This window comes from Brachypodium distachyon, chromosome 2, assembly GCF_000005505.3.
Source record: "Brachypodium distachyon strain Bd21 chromosome 2, Brachypodium_distachyon_v3.0, whole genome shotgun sequence".
Classification (NCBI taxonomy): domain Eukaryota; kingdom Viridiplantae; phylum Streptophyta; class Magnoliopsida; order Poales; family Poaceae; genus Brachypodium; species Brachypodium distachyon.
In genome coordinates, this window is record NC_016132.3 from 55,848,768 (window position 1) to 55,866,616 (window position 17,849).

At 46.3% G+C, this 17,849-nt stretch overlaps 2 protein-coding genes and 1 long non-coding RNA gene across 5 annotated transcripts; 2 read left to right on the forward strand and 1 right to left on the reverse strand.

Moving 5' to 3' along the window:
* The first annotated feature begins 1,120 nt into the window (after positions 1-1,120).
* Positions 1,121-2,475, forward strand: LOC112270608. Its single transcript, XR_002962893.1, has 2 exons — positions 1,121-1,448; positions 1,968-2,475. It is a non-coding gene; the product is annotated as an uncharacterized LOC112270608 (long non-coding RNA).
* Positions 2,476-6,267: 3,792 nt separating this feature from the next.
* Positions 6,268-9,133, reverse strand: LOC104582923 (B3 domain-containing protein Os01g0905400). 3 transcript variants are annotated; one of them, XM_024458469.1, is made up of 7 exons: positions 9,053-9,113; positions 8,773-8,925; positions 8,297-8,667; positions 7,203-8,175; positions 7,001-7,135; positions 6,796-6,893; positions 6,268-6,678 (listed from the first exon to the last, which is right to left on the reverse strand). In XM_024458469.1, the coding sequence occupies exons 3-7, from the start codon at positions 8,597-8,599 to the stop codon at positions 6,418-6,420; spliced, it is 1,770 nt and encodes a 589-aa protein (XP_024314237.1). In that variant the 5' UTR covers positions 8,600-8,667; positions 8,773-8,925; positions 9,053-9,113; the 3' UTR covers positions 6,268-6,417. The 3 variants fall into 3 exon arrangements, with proteins under 3 accessions (XP_024314237.1, XP_024314236.1, XP_010232708.2); XM_024458468.1 differs by having other exon boundaries at positions 8,773-8,929; positions 9,053-9,111; XM_010234406.3 differs by having other exon boundaries at positions 8,773-9,133.
* A 5,091-nt stretch (positions 9,134-14,224) lies between these two features.
* On the forward strand, positions 14,225-17,291 carry LOC100824973 (E3 ubiquitin-protein ligase AIRP2). The gene is made up of 5 exons (XM_003564821.4): positions 14,225-14,511; positions 14,733-14,901; positions 15,021-15,087; positions 15,185-15,410; positions 16,787-17,291. The coding sequence occupies exons 1-5, from the start codon at positions 14,432-14,434 to the stop codon at positions 16,995-16,997; spliced, it is 753 nt and encodes a 250-aa protein (XP_003564869.1). The 5' UTR covers positions 14,225-14,431; the 3' UTR covers positions 16,998-17,291.
* The last annotated feature ends 558 nt before the right edge of the window (positions 17,292-17,849 follow it).

Consider the following 17,849-nt stretch of genomic DNA (forward strand, 5'->3'; position numbering starts at 1 on the left):
GTAGCCGATCGAATTGCACTGAGCAGGAAGAAAAGCTGGGTGTGGTGCCGGAGCCCCCGCCGCGCGACGTGGAAAGGCAAAGGCGGGCGTCGTAGGAGCATTTTTGCGCAATGGCTGGCAAATCAGGCGCGTGAAATATAACCACATCCTTAATTACTACAGATTTGAGTTGTGGCCGTTTTTTCATAGTTCATCCCAACTAGACAACTCATATCTTGATAGGCAATCAATTGATTGACACCCTTCCAACCTGTACCTATATGTATCGCCATCTTTTTTTGTTGTAGTTGGTTTGTTTGACAAGACAAGGGCATACCACGGTTGTGTTTCGTAAAGCCCGATTTTTTTGCCTTTTTGGTGTAAATAAAAATCTCACGATAAAAATAGTTTTATATACCTAATTTTTTTTAAATGTTTTAATCGATTTCAGGCTTTTTACGTGCTTTCAGGCGGGGCTTTTGGGCGGGAAATAGAGGCCCGTGCCCGGCGCGGGGCGTGACAGATACTTTTGAGATAATTATTCTCTTAAATAAATATTTTGAGAGAAATTTTATTTAGCACAAATTGGAAAATCCGAGCACATGAAAATTTGAAACAACTCATATATGCAATATATATCTTTTATTCCATAGCAACACACGTGTGTTTAACTAGTTTTATAGAGATTTGAGTTGTTGGTTCATTTTATTGGGATTATTCACTATATTGTTAGGAAATAAATGCACTATAATATATATGTGTAACCCGATCTTTTACTATAGTTGTCTAGATTGATATATGTTTTAAGGTAATTGTTATTTAACACCAATTTTGCGAACATAAATCCAAAACGATTTAAGTAACTTGTGCAAAATAACAAGAATACCGTACCAATGCACGTGCAAGTATGCATACACAATTTAAGATTTTGATCAACAATTAAGTCAATAATATTTGGATCAGTACTAAAATAATTACATAATTAATTTTGTATTTTGGCAAAGTTTTTTATGACATAATTTTAGCACATGACCTAGATATTATTGACAACTAATAATAATCAAAATTGTTAAACCTTAAAATATGTAAACATCTTGTAGTACTACATCGCTTGCTCGGTTGGTGGATTCCCTTATAATTCCAAAGCAATAATGCTAGTATGCTATCGTTGGATGGATGGATGGACGGACGGACGGACGTACATGGCCACGCCATTGGCTCGGGGTAGGCCGCTCGGCCCGCCCCGTGCGTGCGTGTCAAACATCGTGCGATTGCCAGAAAAGCTCCGGGGCTTTAAGCCCTCCTCCGCCTTTCTTCCCACAGGTTATGGCGAGGCTTAACTAAGTGGGGATCGAGCTAGCCCCTCCTATGGGCGCTGAGATTAGTGGAGCGGCGAGAGGAGAGGCCACGCACCGCGGCGGCCCTACGCCCCCGCGTCCCCTTTGCTTCCTGGCCAATGGGCTCGATCGGTAGATTCCTCTCTATCTCCTCTTCTCTTCTTGCTTGCCCAACCTGCATCCAATCCTCTTCTCTTCTTTGCTGGAGTAGCTAGCTGCAGGTGCAGGGGGGGCGTGTGTTCTTTGTGTGATCCACCTCATGTGAAACTTGATGTCCCTTGGTCTCTTCTCTGCTAAACAAATAATTAAGGAGGGAATTTAGTGGCATGATTAGATTCTGCCTTCTTATTCTTTAAGCCAAAAAAAATTTAACTATCTACTTGAGATGTCCTTCTGATGTACAGGTGCGATGTGTTGAGTCGAAGGAGTAGTCCATTCCATCATTCCATGCCTGCTTTCTTTTCTTGGTAGCCACAGCAGAAGAATTGCTACTCCTTCTATATATCTGCATGTTGTTTTGTGTGATCCACCTCATGTGAAACTTGCTGTTCCTTTGGAACAAATAGTTAAGGAGGGAGTTTCGTTGCATGATTAGATTCTGCCATTAACTATCTAATCTCTCTCTGAGCGAGACGTCCTTCTGAGGTACAGGTGTTCAGTTGAAGGAGTACCCCATGCCATTCCATTCCATGGCTGCTTTTCTCGGCAGCCAGTGCTTCTGAAATCTATCTAAACGTACGACCACCTGTTATATAATGATAAGGTTGCGGTGGCAATTATTGTGCTGTCATATCGACGCATCAAGGAGTGACTATTACACTGATCACTGATCAGAGAAGCAGATTCTGCATTTACCGGTTGAGTTGACCCCCATGTGAAAGTGTAACTGAAAGGCAGCAGTAAAAACTAATGAACTACTACTAGCTAGCAGCAAGTGTCTGGCTTCTACAAGATAAAGTTTCAGCTCCTCTTGTTTTTCTTTAACGTTCGTAGAGTAGTGACTCAAAAGACTCTGTTTGGAATACTAGCACTTTTTCCTTTTCGCACAACAGAATACTACCACTTGAACTTGATGCTACTATGTTAGTAGTAGACACAAGGGAACCTAGCCCACAATGTGAGGCCAACGAGGAGCTTAATCATTGGAGATTTCTGTTCAGATATGCCAAACGAGGGTACACTAATGACAAGGCAACAGTATCTGACTTCTCTCCCCTGATATGTGGGGCTCGAAAAGGCAAAATGCCCCCAATTTTACAATTGTCCTTGGGCCTTGGCATTGTGCAAAAGCATTGTTAGGGATATGAGAAAATTAATTTGTGCGTGTCTTATCTTGAAGGCATACACAACCAGTGGATGCATTTTAGCAGCAAGAAAAGGCATACATTAATTCTTAGTGCACTCACTTTCACATGGGTTGCATCCCTTCTCCATGCCTTTTGAAGTGGCACTGAGATGATTGTTTATATTATGCAGCACTTTGAAGCCTTTTTTGGGTAGTCACGAACTCACAATGGGATAGACAAGTTGGGCTTAGTATTTGAAAGGAGAAATCATAAACAAATATATCCTTCACCTCCAGGAAAAGAAATATATCCCTCTCGAGAATTTGCCAGATTGGTCCTGCCTGCCCCCATTTGACTCCCTGGTGCTTGTAGGGTCTCTGAAGTCTCTCTGATCCAAGGGTCAAGTAATGGGCAAGGAGCCAGTAGACTAGCAGAAAAAAAAAGCAGTCAAATGGTTATGAGTCTGGCCTCACTTATGTTGTTCTGGAAATATTTTTTGGATACCATTCTCATTTCTGCCTTATTTCAAAGCATTGAAGTAAAGGATAATGTTTCAGATGGTTTCCTTCTTCAGCTTTCTTTTTCCCCCCTTTTGTGGCAGGGTGGCCCTTGAATTTTCTAATGCACGATTCCGTCGAAACCTCGCAGGTGCATGCAGCAGCCAGCAGCAATTAGCCGGTGACTGTCAGTTTGTCACTTGCCCAATTTACAGTAAAAAGAAGTATCCAACTCTTGGCGTGCGAATTAAATATCCAACATAAGCACTTCTTCTAGCACATATACAACATTGATTAGAAGAGAAGAACACATACATTCTGAAACTGCTGTGGTTACTACTAGAAAATAATGGTTAGGTGCAAAGCAACTCCATTGGATCGCTTTCCTGATTTGCGCATTATCTCGTAAAAAAAGCAATCTAGCCAGCACTTCCTGACATTGGCTACTCGATCCGGTCGTGTTGAGTTGACATGATTTAAGTAAATAGCGCGCGCGCACACACACACAGGCGTTGGCTGGCTACACGGCCGTACTTACTTACCTACCTACCTGACTATTCTTTCAGCTGAAAATCTAGCTTAAATAGGCTTCGCTGTCAAGCTCATGCATGCCATCGCTGCCGGCCCTCAGCTCGCCCCATGACAGATTAAAACCGACAGATCGTGGGGACTCTACGTGGAAAAGACTTGCCGTTGCAATGTCCTGCAATCCATCGGTCCAGTCCTAAAGCTTTGCGGCTTTGCGCTTTATTTCCCCTCCGTGTGACAAGGCCCCATTAATTCCCGTTGAAAACCCAACGCAACGCAACGCAGCAGCAGCAGCTTCATCTTCTCCTCGACGCAGAATTATTTCCCCTCCGTGTGACATGTTGCTCCTGTAACGTCTCTCACTCTCCACGCTCTTTTGACTATGATACTGTAAAAAACAAAAATCCTGCGAGGGGCTACTGTTACTGGCATGTCGAAAACGAGTCAAGTCTTGACATTTCGAGAAAGTTTGATTTGCGCTTACCTAACAAAGCTCACGATGGATCGTGCATGGTGAGACCACTCTCGCAGCGGCTGCAAAGGCTATCCAGCCAAGAGCACGAACGGAGGGGAGGGACAGCACAGTCACTCACCTCGCCGGGCGCCGGCTACCTAGCTAGCTCCATGTGGTCACCACAAGAATCGATCAGTGCCTCGTGGGCCAACTGCAGCACAGAGTATTCATATACTTCATGCTTAAGTTTTTTCCGATTTTTTCTTGGAAAAAATAAGCATTAGTCATGTCTCGTGTTTCAAAATGAAATGCGACGGTTGTAAAACCTACAACCAAGTTAACATGATTTTTGTTCACTTGACACAGTTTTCCCCAAATCCGCCACCGTGGATGGTTTTCTAGCTATCCCACCATTGTCGACCGGCAGGAGACTAACGCTTTGGGTTGGGATAGGGACAAAAATGTGTCCTGTTTCGAAAGTTGAAGGACGAAGCATGAAATTTTGTTAAGAGACGAAAAACGATTTTTTTTGACAAGTTGAGATATGAAAAAAAATCTCTAAAAAGAAATAGAAGTGGCGAAACTTTTTCATTCAAACATGGAAGAGTTTATGGTAGCTTGATTACATATCCTTGATCAGAATTGGGCACTCCCTGCCATTCCATTTATGTTGACTACCCACTCCTAGGATGTTGCCCTAGGGGGGCAGGCATTTGTGGGCCAGAGTGAGAAATGGAACATATGCTCCTATAGGCGTTATTCCGTTATTCTCTCCTAGAGAGCGTGAAGTCGTAAACTGCACGCACCAGGCATGGATGAGCCATTCCGATCGATTCACCGCAGCAGACAGGAAGCCCACTGGCATCTGCCTGAACTGAAGCCAGGCCAGCTTGGTGTGCAGAGAATAGATAGGACTATATGGTATATGTCCGAGTGCAGTGCAGTATACATGCTCGTGACAGAAAGATGAAGCCACCTGCGTGTTTCTTCCAGCCGTCGCTAGCAGCAGCCTCTCGTGTCGATTGCAGATTCCGGGGACATCTCTTCCCGGATACATCACAAGGAGACGTCGTCTTAAAAAGAGGGGCATCAGGAGGAGACGGAATCTGGATGTTTTTCTCTGCAGTGCTGGACTGCTGTTAGATGCCTTCGCATCTGTTGTCTGCAAAATTCCTTTTGTGAAGTGCCGGTCCAGACACCAAAACCGACAACCCTAGCTAGCAGCTCTCGATCTACTCTGTCAACCAAGAACGCAAAACTATCTGTAACTGAAGCGGCAGAAACCTAGAACTCACAAAGCTAACTGAACCTGTGGGGGCTAATTAAGCCCTTTGAACATGAAAATTGGCAGCAGAATCACCGTATACGAGAAGGAATCAATGATCAGCTGGAATTCTGAACTGAAAATGCAGGTAATACAAAGCAGGTACTGAATTCTCTCTTTGATTAGCTAACAGAGTTCTGAAATTTTTGGTTGTGCTCCTAGACTACTAGATCAGGAAAACAAGGGTTATGATACTTCAGTTTGACGATACGTAAGGATCTCTTCCAGGTTACAATTCTTCTTCGTTATACCCTGTGATAATACTCTAGTCGGTGAGAAGGCCGGCGGAACCGCCCCACGTGCAGAATCCATGCACGCTCGCCTACTCAAATTCCACCACCGGCAAGAGCTTTAGTTTACAGGAAATTTTAGACTCGAAGCGAGCATCAGATGGGCATAAAATTTTTCCCGGCCGGCGGCACTCGGAGGGAATGAAATCTCGCTCGAGATCGCTAGCTCATCGGCTTTCCTTGCCAGAATGCCAGGGACGAGCTACTTGTCACCTCCACTTTCTTCCGTGATAATGTTAACTACTGCTGAGATATCCCGGTAATTATGATGCAATCTGCCGCTCGGATCCAGTGTACATAAGAATCTGTTTCAGAACGGAAAAAAACTCCTGATCGTCTTGACTTGTGGGCTTGCAGGCTAGTCATGCTGTCACGAGGGCTGTATTTACTTCCAAGGTTTCGTAGGATGTCGCTGCACATCGGCCCAACCCGTTGTAGAATTGATTCGCTTTTCCGGCCCGGCCCACATGTGGTGCGGGCTGCATGCCTGCGTTCCATCCGCTGGGCTGCAGTGGAGCCGCACGACCAAGAAAAACCGCACATACTAGAAAGCTTTTAAAAAAAAAACACCGAACAAAAAAATACACGCGCACAGTTTAGTTTCTTCTTGCAGGACTGCGGGATTGCAGGAACATTTACACTTGAGCCTATAACTCGCAGGATCGATCTTCAGTTCTTACTCCTGTGCCATCTTGCAAGGCAAATACAGAGCGAGCGTGTGGCTACGGACCAGTGCTAGAACCGGGCGGGCGCACTCGGAGCTCGAGTTCGGAGTTACCGCGGAGCTCGAGCTCGCAGGCGTCGCCTTCACGGAGGCCGTTCTCCCTGCAGACGTCGACCCAGCCGGCGATGAAGCCACTGAACCGCGGCGTGCACTGGTACAGCACGGGCCATCGCCTGGCGCGTGGGTCCTCCAGCACCAGAACCTTCCTCCCCTGCTTCTTCGCTCTCGGGACGACGGCCGGCAGCCGGCAAGGGAGATCCTGCGATGAATAGAGGAAAAAGAAAGTATGGTCTGAGAATAATGGCCGGTCTCGAGCTTAGATCTCGGCGAGTTGATCGGCCGCACTTGCGTTGCAAAGGAAACTAGTAGTACTCACCAGCCATGTTTGGTCTGGTGGAGGCACTGCGACGACGAACTTCCTGTCGCTTGCTTTCGGTCTCCGAGTTTTGAGGTCTTCAGGATTATTGCCTGCCACTTCATTCAACGAAAATCGAAATTGAGTTATCTATCTGTAAATGTACACGCTAAATATGGGAGTGGAGTACTGGCCGAAAAACATGTGTGCTACGTGTTACTAGTACCAGATTGCATATGATTTTTTTGCCTGCGCCCAGGACGTTCACGAGGCTTCGGATTCGCAGGTATAACTTCTCCAGCAATCTGTCCTGGGCACTCTTGCAGTTGCAGGTTACTATCTTGCTTCTCAGAAGAACCTTCTGAAAAAAAAAAATCCTGAACATGAGTGCTGCTCAACAATCGACGTAAGAAAACATGCCTACTGACCTTCCTTTCGTTGAACTTGGATTTGATTGCCATCAGGAGGCAACAGAAGATTTTCTCCAAACCTCTTACAAGTGTCGATTGCACATTCACTAGAAGGCATTTCTGCATCAATCTCAGAATAAGATTTCTCGCCTCTGATTACTGATAACTCGTTTATGTCCATGCCTATACCAAGCACCGGGTCATTACCAGCAGTACTTGTTACCGGTACATCAGCCATCTCTCTATTTTCCAGGCAAACTCCCACGGAAGAGTCACAATTCCGTGAGCTCATCTCAGCACCACAACTGAAACCTGAATTATGTCCATGGGCAACGTGCTCTTCCAAACCCACTTCAACAGAAAATGCTTCTGGGTCACAAAAATCAGTCTCGAATTCGTACACGTCAGCTGTCAAAAATATGTCATCCGTGATCTCATCGTTAATATCCATCGTGGCCAGAGGTGTTGCCAGTTCTGGACTTGTCGGAAAATTAGAGCCCCCACGGTCCTCAGTTTCAGTTCCTCCTCCGCTATGAAGAATTGTACAGTCTGCTGCTGTCTCTGTCTCTGCATCTAACAGAGTTACCGTGCCCAGATCATCCTGCTGATTGTAACTACTACGCTGCTTCTTTCCACTGCGTCTATCCCCATTATCCTGACTTACTTTCACCATTTCTTTACCTGTTTTCTCCCGGGCCTTTTTCCTCTTCCGGCTCTGCCTCTGGTTCTTCTCGCAGAAGTACAGTCTTTCGCAGGCCGATCTAGCGAAAATCTGGACCGCGAAGACCGTCCTGGCGATCTGCCTGAACACCAGGAACTCCCCGGCGCCGATGGCATGGTCCAGCACAAAGTTCTTCCATCCGTGCCCGAATGACAGTAAGCCGTCGTCCGAGCACACGCGCACTCGCCAGCGTAGCCCGAAGGCGTCTTCCAGGTAAACATTGGAGCCCTTCAGGTCCTTTATCGTCTTCGCAAATGGCGGCGGTATGACCTGCATGCGTTCAAATACAAGCTGATTACATACTCATTCTCGCCGAGAAATCTCTGCGTCAGAGTAGAATATGTGTATATACTACATTTGGTTCTGAACTGAGTAAACTGCAGTTTGGTACCATGGTTTCGGAGAAGTAGCCCATCATGACCTTGAAGAAGGACGGCAGCGTCGGCATCGCGGCCGGGCGCCGAGCGTTCTCCGGGTCTGGGGAGGCAGAGCGGCCGTGAACTCGGGCGCATCTCTTCGTGCAGTCCACACAAGCACGCTTCCTGTGTGGGTCGGAAGCCATCTTCCTCTTCTTCTTCTCCTCCCCCTTCTGAGATGTGATCTTCTCTTGCCTGCTGATCATCTTGGCGCCTACCTCCTCGTCATCATCCTGGCTCTCGTCTTGCTCTTTCTTCACTCCTACCATCTCTAGCATTGCGATGTATCAGATGTGTATGTGCATGTCCAGTCCAGGAACCACTGAAGGACACTCGAACTGGAAGTCTGGAACCAAAATAAACAGAGCAGACAACAAGAGTTAATGGTTTACTAGTAGAGTGATACAAATTGCTACCTTGTGATGATCAAATGCGCGTATGACTAACGAACCGTCTGCTTCTTCCGATCCGATCACCGAGTACGTGCAACCTTCTTGTCAGGCTGTCACCTGCCTTCATATTCAGATATCGGGCATGCATGCGCCATCAAGTTAAGCCAAAGAAGCAGCGAAGCACGGGCGATCTTTTGATGACTGATTCAGCGCTAGCTATTTTGAGAGAGGAGAAACCAACAATGTTTCAGTTCCTCTATCTATGTCTTGTCCGTAGCCCACTTGATTTGTAGTCTCATACACTAGCACTAAGTTGCAACAGAACACCTGGATGCTCACCTGGCGCGTTGGGAATTGAGGCCTGGATGTTCCTCGTTGGCATCTCACGCCGATGCCTGATGCCACCGCTACATGCATCCATACGTGGAGGCGCCACGTTTTATTTGGCCGTGTGAGAAGGGTCCCAGTAGCCAGCGTCGAGGATTCGAGACCTGAAAGGCTGAAGCTGGCCGCACGCTTGGCATGTTGAGGCCTTGAGGGTTACTGTTCTTGGCGTGTAACTCTATTTTCTTTTTTTGTCTGAGGATATACCCAGGTTTTAGTACATGGATGCTGCCATTGTGGTCAGGCGTCTGGTCGCGGTACACGACTCGCGTTTTCGTTCTCTTCTGAAATGTGTCATACTGATGTTCAGAAGTTCAGAACATAGGAAAAGCTCTCTCTCTCTCTCTCTCTCCTGATGTTGTCTCTCTTGGGCTGGCCTAGCTGCATGGGCCGAGGCCCATAGATAATCCCATCTCCACCGCTTTTTGCTCCCCGAACCAAAATAATCTAAAACGTGTCCTTCCCTCAAAAAAGAAACGAAACCAAAACGTTGCTCAGGTTACTGCTCGATCCCGTTCCATTCCACGGCCCGCCTGTCAGCCGTATGATCCCGTTGCAACGACACGATCAAGACAAGTACCGGACGCGACCCCGCCACGTGAGCAAGCACAAGCCCATGGCTTCCCAACACGGCCAAGACAGCAAGCAAGCGGCGGCGACACCGATACGTCACGTCCTACGAATTCCGATCCCATCCGATCGACCGTGCCGGGGAACATATCGACGGCTATCCAACCGATCCTGGAGCTACCCCAATCATACGGGCGGCGATCTCCATCCGTTCGCGGCATTGTGTAGCCATGTATAATGGTAACGATCGACGTCACGGTGTGGACGCCGCCGTGCGGTCAGTGTTCAGGGCATGGGCTTATCAGCATCACGAGTCACCAGAGGTCGCCTCCAAAAATCAAAAGCCCGTCCATTCATGGTGGTGTTACCGGTAATCGATAGCACTACCAATGACTAAGCGGCACCGGAGAAAGAAAGAAAAAAATGGGACGAAGCAAAGACAGGACTCGTAGAGATATTATTTCGCTACCCGCCTTTGTTGAACAACCTTTTAGGATCCATCGACCAAACGCAAGAATCAAGCTATGTCCAGACCCGGCCGTATGGAACGAACGGTCAGCAGCATAGACCGATTAGACGTAATCAGACTAGCTAGGCCGGGTTCCCGTGAGCGTGTTGTTTAATCGTGGTAGGAGAAGAAAAGGGATTTCTAGCGTAGTGGTAAACACCGTCAAATTTGTCCTCTTGCCACGGGACTCTAGCTAGCTAGCGCCCGCTCCAAAGCTCCAAACAAACAAACAAAGCTTTGCGGCCTAGGGGCTCCGGCGCCGGCCCGGCCATTTCCCTTTGCCTCCGCGCGCGTGCAAGTTGATGCTGGCAAAGATGAGTCTTCTGATCATTTCATCCGAGGCCGCCCGTGCCTTTAGGCCTAGTGCGATGCGGTGCGCAGTCCTCAAGCTTAGTGGTGCCACTGTGATCGAGCACAGCACAGCTCCGAGACTGAAAGTACAGTGGAGCTTTTTCACGTACGTTTTCCCCTTTACAACTTGTCAAGCACTGGGATGATGATGATGATTTACTCCCGACGAGATAGCAGTACGAGATGTGTACAGTATTCTTGTTCAGACAGGCGTCGCGTCTGTGATTGATCGATGGCTTGTGACAACTCGCAGCAAATTGTTCCGTACGGAAGACGTGTTGGAGCAGTACAGACAGCCAACTCACACGTACCACTGGCGTACAAATACTGGAGCACACAGCACAGGCAAGAATCTGGTTGAGATGCACATAAATCTCCCAAACCAGACCGGTTATTTATTTATTCATTCATTCAGCAAGGCAAGAGAATGAGATGCGCTAATACGAGGCATAGGACTGCTCATGATCGATGGTAAACGTTTCACCTAACCTAATCCATCGTCCATTCGAATTAAGCCGCCCCGCCGGCCGGTTTTCCACGGTCCCGGAAAATTCCTTAAATCAGATACTGTGTTAAGCAAGCTTCTTAGCTAGCGATGGACGACGATGGTCCATGCGATTAGCGCATAATAGTCGAAGGCAAGCGGAAGAGAGACATAATGATGAAGAATCCGCCTGGTCCGAGCGCACAGCGAATTTGTCAACATTCAAACAATGAGATTCTTGCAGCAACGCGATATATATTCAGTCTCTTCTAGCAGCAAGGCTGGTCGTCACAGTGGGAAGTAACATAGAGTAGTAACATGTATGTTACTAGTCTAAGTTACCATCTCCACAGTGGGTAGTAACATATATGTGGTGTCATGCATTGTTTCATTTATTAAGTTGTAGACTTATCTTGTTTTGATTTGTGTGATGTTATGGTAACATATTTAGTTAACACCTCTCTTTCTTTTTTCATTTAATACCATGTCATGTCACCAAAATGTCTAGTTGGCATTTTATGTTACTATCAAAATTACTTCCACTATGAGCAGCCTAATTGTTTAAGTTGCAAAAGGTGCCTTGTAGGCGTAGGGATCGAGGAGGATTAGGTGAAGCTCTGCCTTTTGGTTGGGACGTCCGTTTCTGCCATTGACTTTGTCGCCTCGCCCCAGCAGCGATGGAACGAGCACTTGTTTAGCGTCATCCCGCCGTGAAAGAAGAGGAGCTCGTATAGTGCTAAGTCAAAAGAAGAGGCAAATTAACAAGGAGCACGACGGCGTACGTGTCACGTCTTAGCGGCGGCCACGGAGCTCGATCGCCGAGTCGCCGACCTCACCCACCATTGCTTCCTCCTACCACATCCACTAAACACCATCAACATCCATCCGAAAAGGAAAAAAAAATGCTCAGCATATGTCAATTGCGAGAGCGACCAATAATAAGTTGATCGCAGTCCACACACAGACACACTAGGACACAACCACAGACGCCAGAACACGAGAGCACAAGAAGGAAAACGAGAGGCCGTGTGCCAATGCCCATGCTAATCTAGAGAAAGCGTGGACTCTCTCACTCGCACACACTCATGTGGGGGCGGGGGCAGTAACTGCGAGCTCCGAGCCACGCTGTCTGAAGGCCAAGTTGACCCGGAGGAGCTCTTAGCCCAGTCAGCGATGAGTCCGGAACAACAGAGGCGCGTGGCTTGAGCCTGACGCGAGAGAGGCCTCCAGAGGATCCTTATCGCCGCGCGCGCCGCCGCGTAATCTGTTGGTTCGGTTCCGGTTGCTGCAACCAGCAATTCCGAAGTTTCGAGCCTAGCGGGACGGACGGCGTGTGCTTTGGCTGTTCCTCCCCGGGCCGGGTCTGACATTAATTTGGGGGGGTCGTGATCCGAGTATCCGCAAAAAACGTGTGGTTCGCGATTGGAAGGATCATTTCATCAACGTCCTTATCCTCGGTCTCCCGTGGCCGTACGTGACAACACTATATAGTAAACAACACCACAGAATTAAGAACCCTGATTGGTTGTCTGATTGGTAATCAATGGAGCACTCTCATGATCTGATCACCATAGCTGTTCTCAACCTTTCGGGAAAAGAAGAATAAAAAGTTTCGAGAGACGAATGCTCCAGACCCCTTTCGGTGCCGCTTGCATGTCCGGACTCTGCAGCGTGAGGTCGGTCGAGCCTAAGAAGAACCGTCCATGAAATGGAATGGAATACTTGTAGTCCACTGTCCACGACGACCAAAAGACGTACAGCTGCGAGCTGTTTCCTCCTAAGCACGTCATATTACAAGTTTTGTTTTGCGAATTATCATGTTACAATATTGATTAGAGAAGAATAAAATCAAGGGGGGAAAGAGCCCTTTTCTCTCTGTACGGTCTTCCAACGGCGATCGGCGCTAGAAATATAAACTATCATATAGGATCAATATGTGAGATCATAGCTTGCCTCACCCAAAGTATTTTCTTTTCTTCTTCCTTGGAATCCAAGTCACGGTCACGGGACGGCGGCTGGGGCTGAACCGCTGAAGCAACGACCAAGCGCCAAGCACCCAGCTTAGTATATTTTCCATCAAATTTTACTCGGAACAATTGCGCCTTTTGGGACATATGCATATGAATATCTTGGGAGGACAGGAGCCAGAGATCTAGGGGGTAAATGGAATCTGAAAGGATATAAAGTCATAAAGTAGGATGACACGATGAGGCTGGCAGGGGAAATGCCCTGGTCTCACAGCTGACTGACCGGTCCCATGGCCGGCGGCAGGAAATAATACTGCCGGTATGCAGCTAGAACAAATATCTTCTGTACTGTGCCTGCTTTATGCATTTAGGCTGACAAACCATCATAATTTTGACCTCTGATGCTGGGGAGATACGGCAGATCCGTCTTTTTTTTTGACACGATACAGCAGATCCTTGCTTAACTAGTACTAGTACCTTTGATAAGTTGAGTCATTAATCCTAGCATCAACAATATTTAGAGATGCTTATCAGAATATGTACTGGTATCCTTTTAAACGATTCTCTCGAGTTGAAATCCGAGAAGGAAATCTGCTAATACGATTGCGTATCCAGTAGGCACTAATAATTTGCAAGTGTAACATAATGTACACCTCTCTCCGTGGACTCGGTGAATCATGCTGACATTGAAGGCGGGCCCCACTTGAAATGGGGTGGGTCCCGGCGGGCTGGTAGTGGATAGGGCCAGGCAGCCACCTCCCCACCAAGACCCTGTCATCTGCGCCCTCCAGCCAGGCCTCATTATCACCATCCATCATCAATCTATCTATCTACTACTCCTCTTTTTATTTCCCAACTAATTTATTCTCCACATTTTGATATTTCAGTCTATTTTATACAAGAGAATATATTGATATATTTCTATTCAATAGTTAATTTTCAGAGTTCAACACAAGAATCAGCAGGGGTAAGTTTTTTTTTCAAAAAACATTCTGTCTAGAAAATTAACAGAGTTTTAGACAGGAATAGGAATAAATAGATTAGTCTCATGCTGCTCCAGAATGCCCCCAAGTATTTTCTTCCTTTCCTTATTTGTGTAGCCTTTTCCTCTCCCTTTCTATATTCCCAAGCTTTTTTATCTTCCTCTCAACTCTTAAGCAACCAAAGGAAAAACAAAACAAAAAGCAAAGCAATTGCAAATTGCGCAGACATCCCCTGCTCTCTTGTTATAAAACCATGGGGACCAAGGCCACAGGACAAAAGCCCCCTCTCACAGTTTCCCCAAAGCTACTTTCCCTCAAACCCAAACCTGAGCAGCTTGCTTCTCCTTTCTTGGTTGCCTTCTTCTTGCTTGCTTGTTGCTTCTTTGAGCCCCTCTCCTCCTTGCTCAAGTTTGGTTTCAGCATAGCGGGGGAAGGGAAGCATAGGCTGGTTTTGATTCCTGAAGAACAGCCATGTTTCATGGTGGTAGGCCTCTCTCCCTCAGGGGCTCTCTCAAGGCCCTTGAAGCCGATATCCACCATGCCAACACCCTGTATGCGTACCTTCTCCCCCTTCTCCCCTCATCCTTTCTATTCTTCTTGATGCTGTCTTTTTAGTACTTGATTTTTCAGGATAAGAGGTAGAAAGGGGGAGGATAACCCTTTCATCTCTGATTATTTTGGGTTTAGTTTGACATGTTTGCTGGAATTTGTGGGGTATTAAATCGATGCCTGTAGCCATGTAGTGATGAATCGATGGTTGTTTTTGTTTCAGGGCGCATGCTATACACAGGGCCTACGGGGGCACCTGTGTGCAGATGAGGCTGTCCTACAGCTCCATGGCTCCAATCATCCTCAACCTTATCCAGTGGATGGACTGCAGCTGCTCCCTTTCATACACCCTCCCTAGCTATCTAGGCCTTCTTGAGGTTCTTGTGTACAAGGTATTGCATTATACTATGTTGTTTCAGCTTCTGAAATTTATGAGCAAGCTGGGCCTAATTTCCAGATATTTTTTGGTTCCTTGATAATAATGTTTACCTGGCCTTTGCCTCAACTGCAGGTCTATGTTGATGAGGACGCATCTATATCCACAATTGAAAGGCGAGCAAGCCTTAAAGAATTCTATGGTATGAATAGATAGCACATAGCACTAGTTAGGAGGTTCTTCAGTTTTTAGGTTGTCTTGGCACTGACACCATGTAATTTTGGGGAAATGTAATGCAGCTATCATATATCCATTCTTGCAACAACTTGAGGGAAACGTCATGGAGAAAGACTGCAAGGAGAAAGGGTGGGGCAAGGGGGGAGCCGACGCTGGTGGCCGGAAGCTTTACGCCGATGATAAGGATGCCGAGAGAGAAGATGAGTGCGGCATTTGCCTGGAGACTTGCACCAAGATGGTCCTTCCCAACTGCAACCACGCCATGTGCATCAACTGTTACCGAGATTGGTAATTGCTCCTGGTTGCCCTTGCTTATCCGTTTGAGGTCCATTTGATTTAACTAGTAGGATTATGCCTGAGCCAGGATATTATCAATTATTAGGTCCCATGTCGCATGCTAGCTTAAAAAATTGCTAGTGGCTTGACTAACTCCAAGGCAAGGTTAATTATTTTAAGGGATACGATGTGGGGAATCATTCAAGCAGCAACCGGATTTGAAATCACGGGTTCTAACAATGCATTTGTACTGCGCAAAGGATTTATTGTTCAGTGCTTTTTTCAACCATGGTGCTATTTGTGAGCTACTCCTACTCAATTCAATGTTGGTAGGTGTTGGAAGAGAGTAGTTCAACAACCCAAAAATCCTGACTCTTGACCCACGCAGTTCTGCATTTTCTTGCTCTCCAAACTCCATTTAGTCCAACTTAAGCTACATTCTCTCCAGAGATCGAAATCTTACATTTCTGTCATTGCTGATTCTGTGATATGCTTTAGTTTGCAACACTGCATCCTGCTAAGATTGTTTTGATTTGTCAATACCAAATAGTTGGTTGCCTACAACTTGCAGCATTTCTTATCAGCCTTCTATTTGTCAATTAGGAGGAGTTTCATACAATCCAACAATTGCAACATTATCATGTGCCATGTTCAAGGGATGCATTCTGTTTACTACATTTGTCAGAATTTAATGGACAAATTATGCTACTTCATGCCACTGTTAACAGCCCTGCACTTTGTCATACTAAAAACAATTGATTATATTTCATCAGTGGTATGGAAATGAGACAACTTGGAGAGATGCAGCCATAAATAAAAAGCAGTACTGCATTATTAGTGGCAATTGCCAAATAACAAAACCAATTTGAAGAGATAAGCGGAAGGGCGCGTGCAGCTCATTTACATCTGGTATTCTAATCCTAATGATCATTCCTTAGCTGGCAGATCTTTCTTATGTACGAAGGCAAGTGTCATCTGCAAGTCATCCTGCATCTCATAGATTAAGCTTATCTCAAACTTGACGTTATAATGATAATAAACCGGCTACTTCACTAGTAGAATTTTGGTGGCAGTTAATAGATTCTCCAATGTTGCTTCAGTCTAGATGTAGTTTTCTTCTTCATCTGGGCAACCAGATTAGCTTATTGCCATTTTAGCAGTAGATACCTTTTTTCTTTGACACGAGCCGTACATACCTTTGGTAACTGGGTTATGGTTATTACTGATAGTTACTGAAAATCGGCAATCATTGTACTGGCTTCCATTTTAGCATGAAAATCCACCATCTAAAGTTTTGCATTGAGCATCAAATAACTGTCTTCTGTGTTCTTTTCCTTCTGCCGCAAGTGCCATCAAGCATCAACTCTAATGTGCATCATGGGTTACAGGTATACAAGATCTCAGTCATGCCCTTTCTGCCGCGGAAGCCTGAAGAGGGTCCGATCCAGGGACCTCTGGGTGCTCACCGGTGACGACGACGTGATCGACACAGTGACCCTGGAGAAGGAGAACGTGAGGCACTTCCACAGCTTCATCGACAGCCTGCCTCTGATCATCCCCGACAATGTCCTGCTAGTCTACTACGACTACCTAGTCTAACGAAGCCCCTCTAAAAAGAGGGGAGAGCGTTGTACAAGGGTTCCCCGGCAGTCAAGCCGACCATCCTCGGGGGATCGAGTCTGGCAAGTGAAGCCGAAGCCGTCCGTTGCGAAGCACCATTATTTGTTACAGTGGCTTTGCGTAATCGCATCATTGTGGTAATAATAATTGTACAGAAAAAGATGTTGATGGATCACCGATAAAGGTTTTTACCACCTGTTTGGCATCTCTGCCATGGCAAATTGCCAAGTTATTAAAGAAGAACAGGCATTTGGTAGTACTTTGCTGCAGCAATAGCCAATATGTGCGGTTCTGATTCTGAAGCCTCCATGAATATGTTGCCATGGGCAACACAAGATGGTTGCCTTCCTACTTCTTTTGGGACGGAGTTACCATATGCAACAACTTGCAGGCTCTGGCAATTGTCATCATGTCAATATACAGTTTTCGTGGTTCCAGTTCAAGAATTGACATCATCACAGATTGAAATACACCCAATTATGTATTCTAGAAAAAAATACACCCAATTATTATGATCCATCGGTTGACACGTGAATCCACATCTGGGTCATGCAGTGCACCAGAAGCCAGAAGATCGAGAAAGAGAATCCTTCCGCTTCGGGCTCGTAATCTGCCAGATTGCTCACGACCATCCAGAAGTTAAACTTCTGACCGCGGCATTGTCCAGAGGCCGGAGGACGCTTACCGAATAATTTACGCAGATGCGTGTCAGCCTGTCAGGTGTTAGATCCACTCTACTTCAGTCCGTACATGGGCTCTTCCACAACCTGACCCGACTTGATAAACACATTTTCGCGAATAACTGATCAACACTAATCAATCGTTTATGCA

Coding starts and splice junctions, on each gene's coding strand:
- LOC104582923 (XM_010234406.3), bottom strand. CDS start 8,599: ATGCTAGAGATGGTAGGAGTGAAGAAAGAGCAAGACGAGAGCCAGGAT. Junction 8,176..8,296: donor GCTACTTCTCCGAAACCATG/GTACCAAACTGC, acceptor GAACGCATGCAG/GTCATACCGCCGCCATTTGC. Junction 6,679..6,795: donor CACCAGACCAAACATGGCTG/GTGAGTACTACT, acceptor TATTCATCGCAG/GATCTCCCTTGCCGGCTGCC.
- LOC100824973 (XM_003564821.4), top strand. CDS start 14,432: ATGTTTCATGGTGGTAGGCCTCTCTCCCTCAGGGGCTCTCTCAAGGCC. Junction 14,512..14,732: donor ATCCACCATGCCAACACCCT/GTATGCGTACCT, acceptor TTTTTGTTTCAG/GGCGCATGCTATACACAGGG. Junction 14,902..15,020: donor TTGAGGTTCTTGTGTACAAG/GTATTGCATTAT, acceptor CCTCAACTGCAG/GTCTATGTTGATGAGGACGC.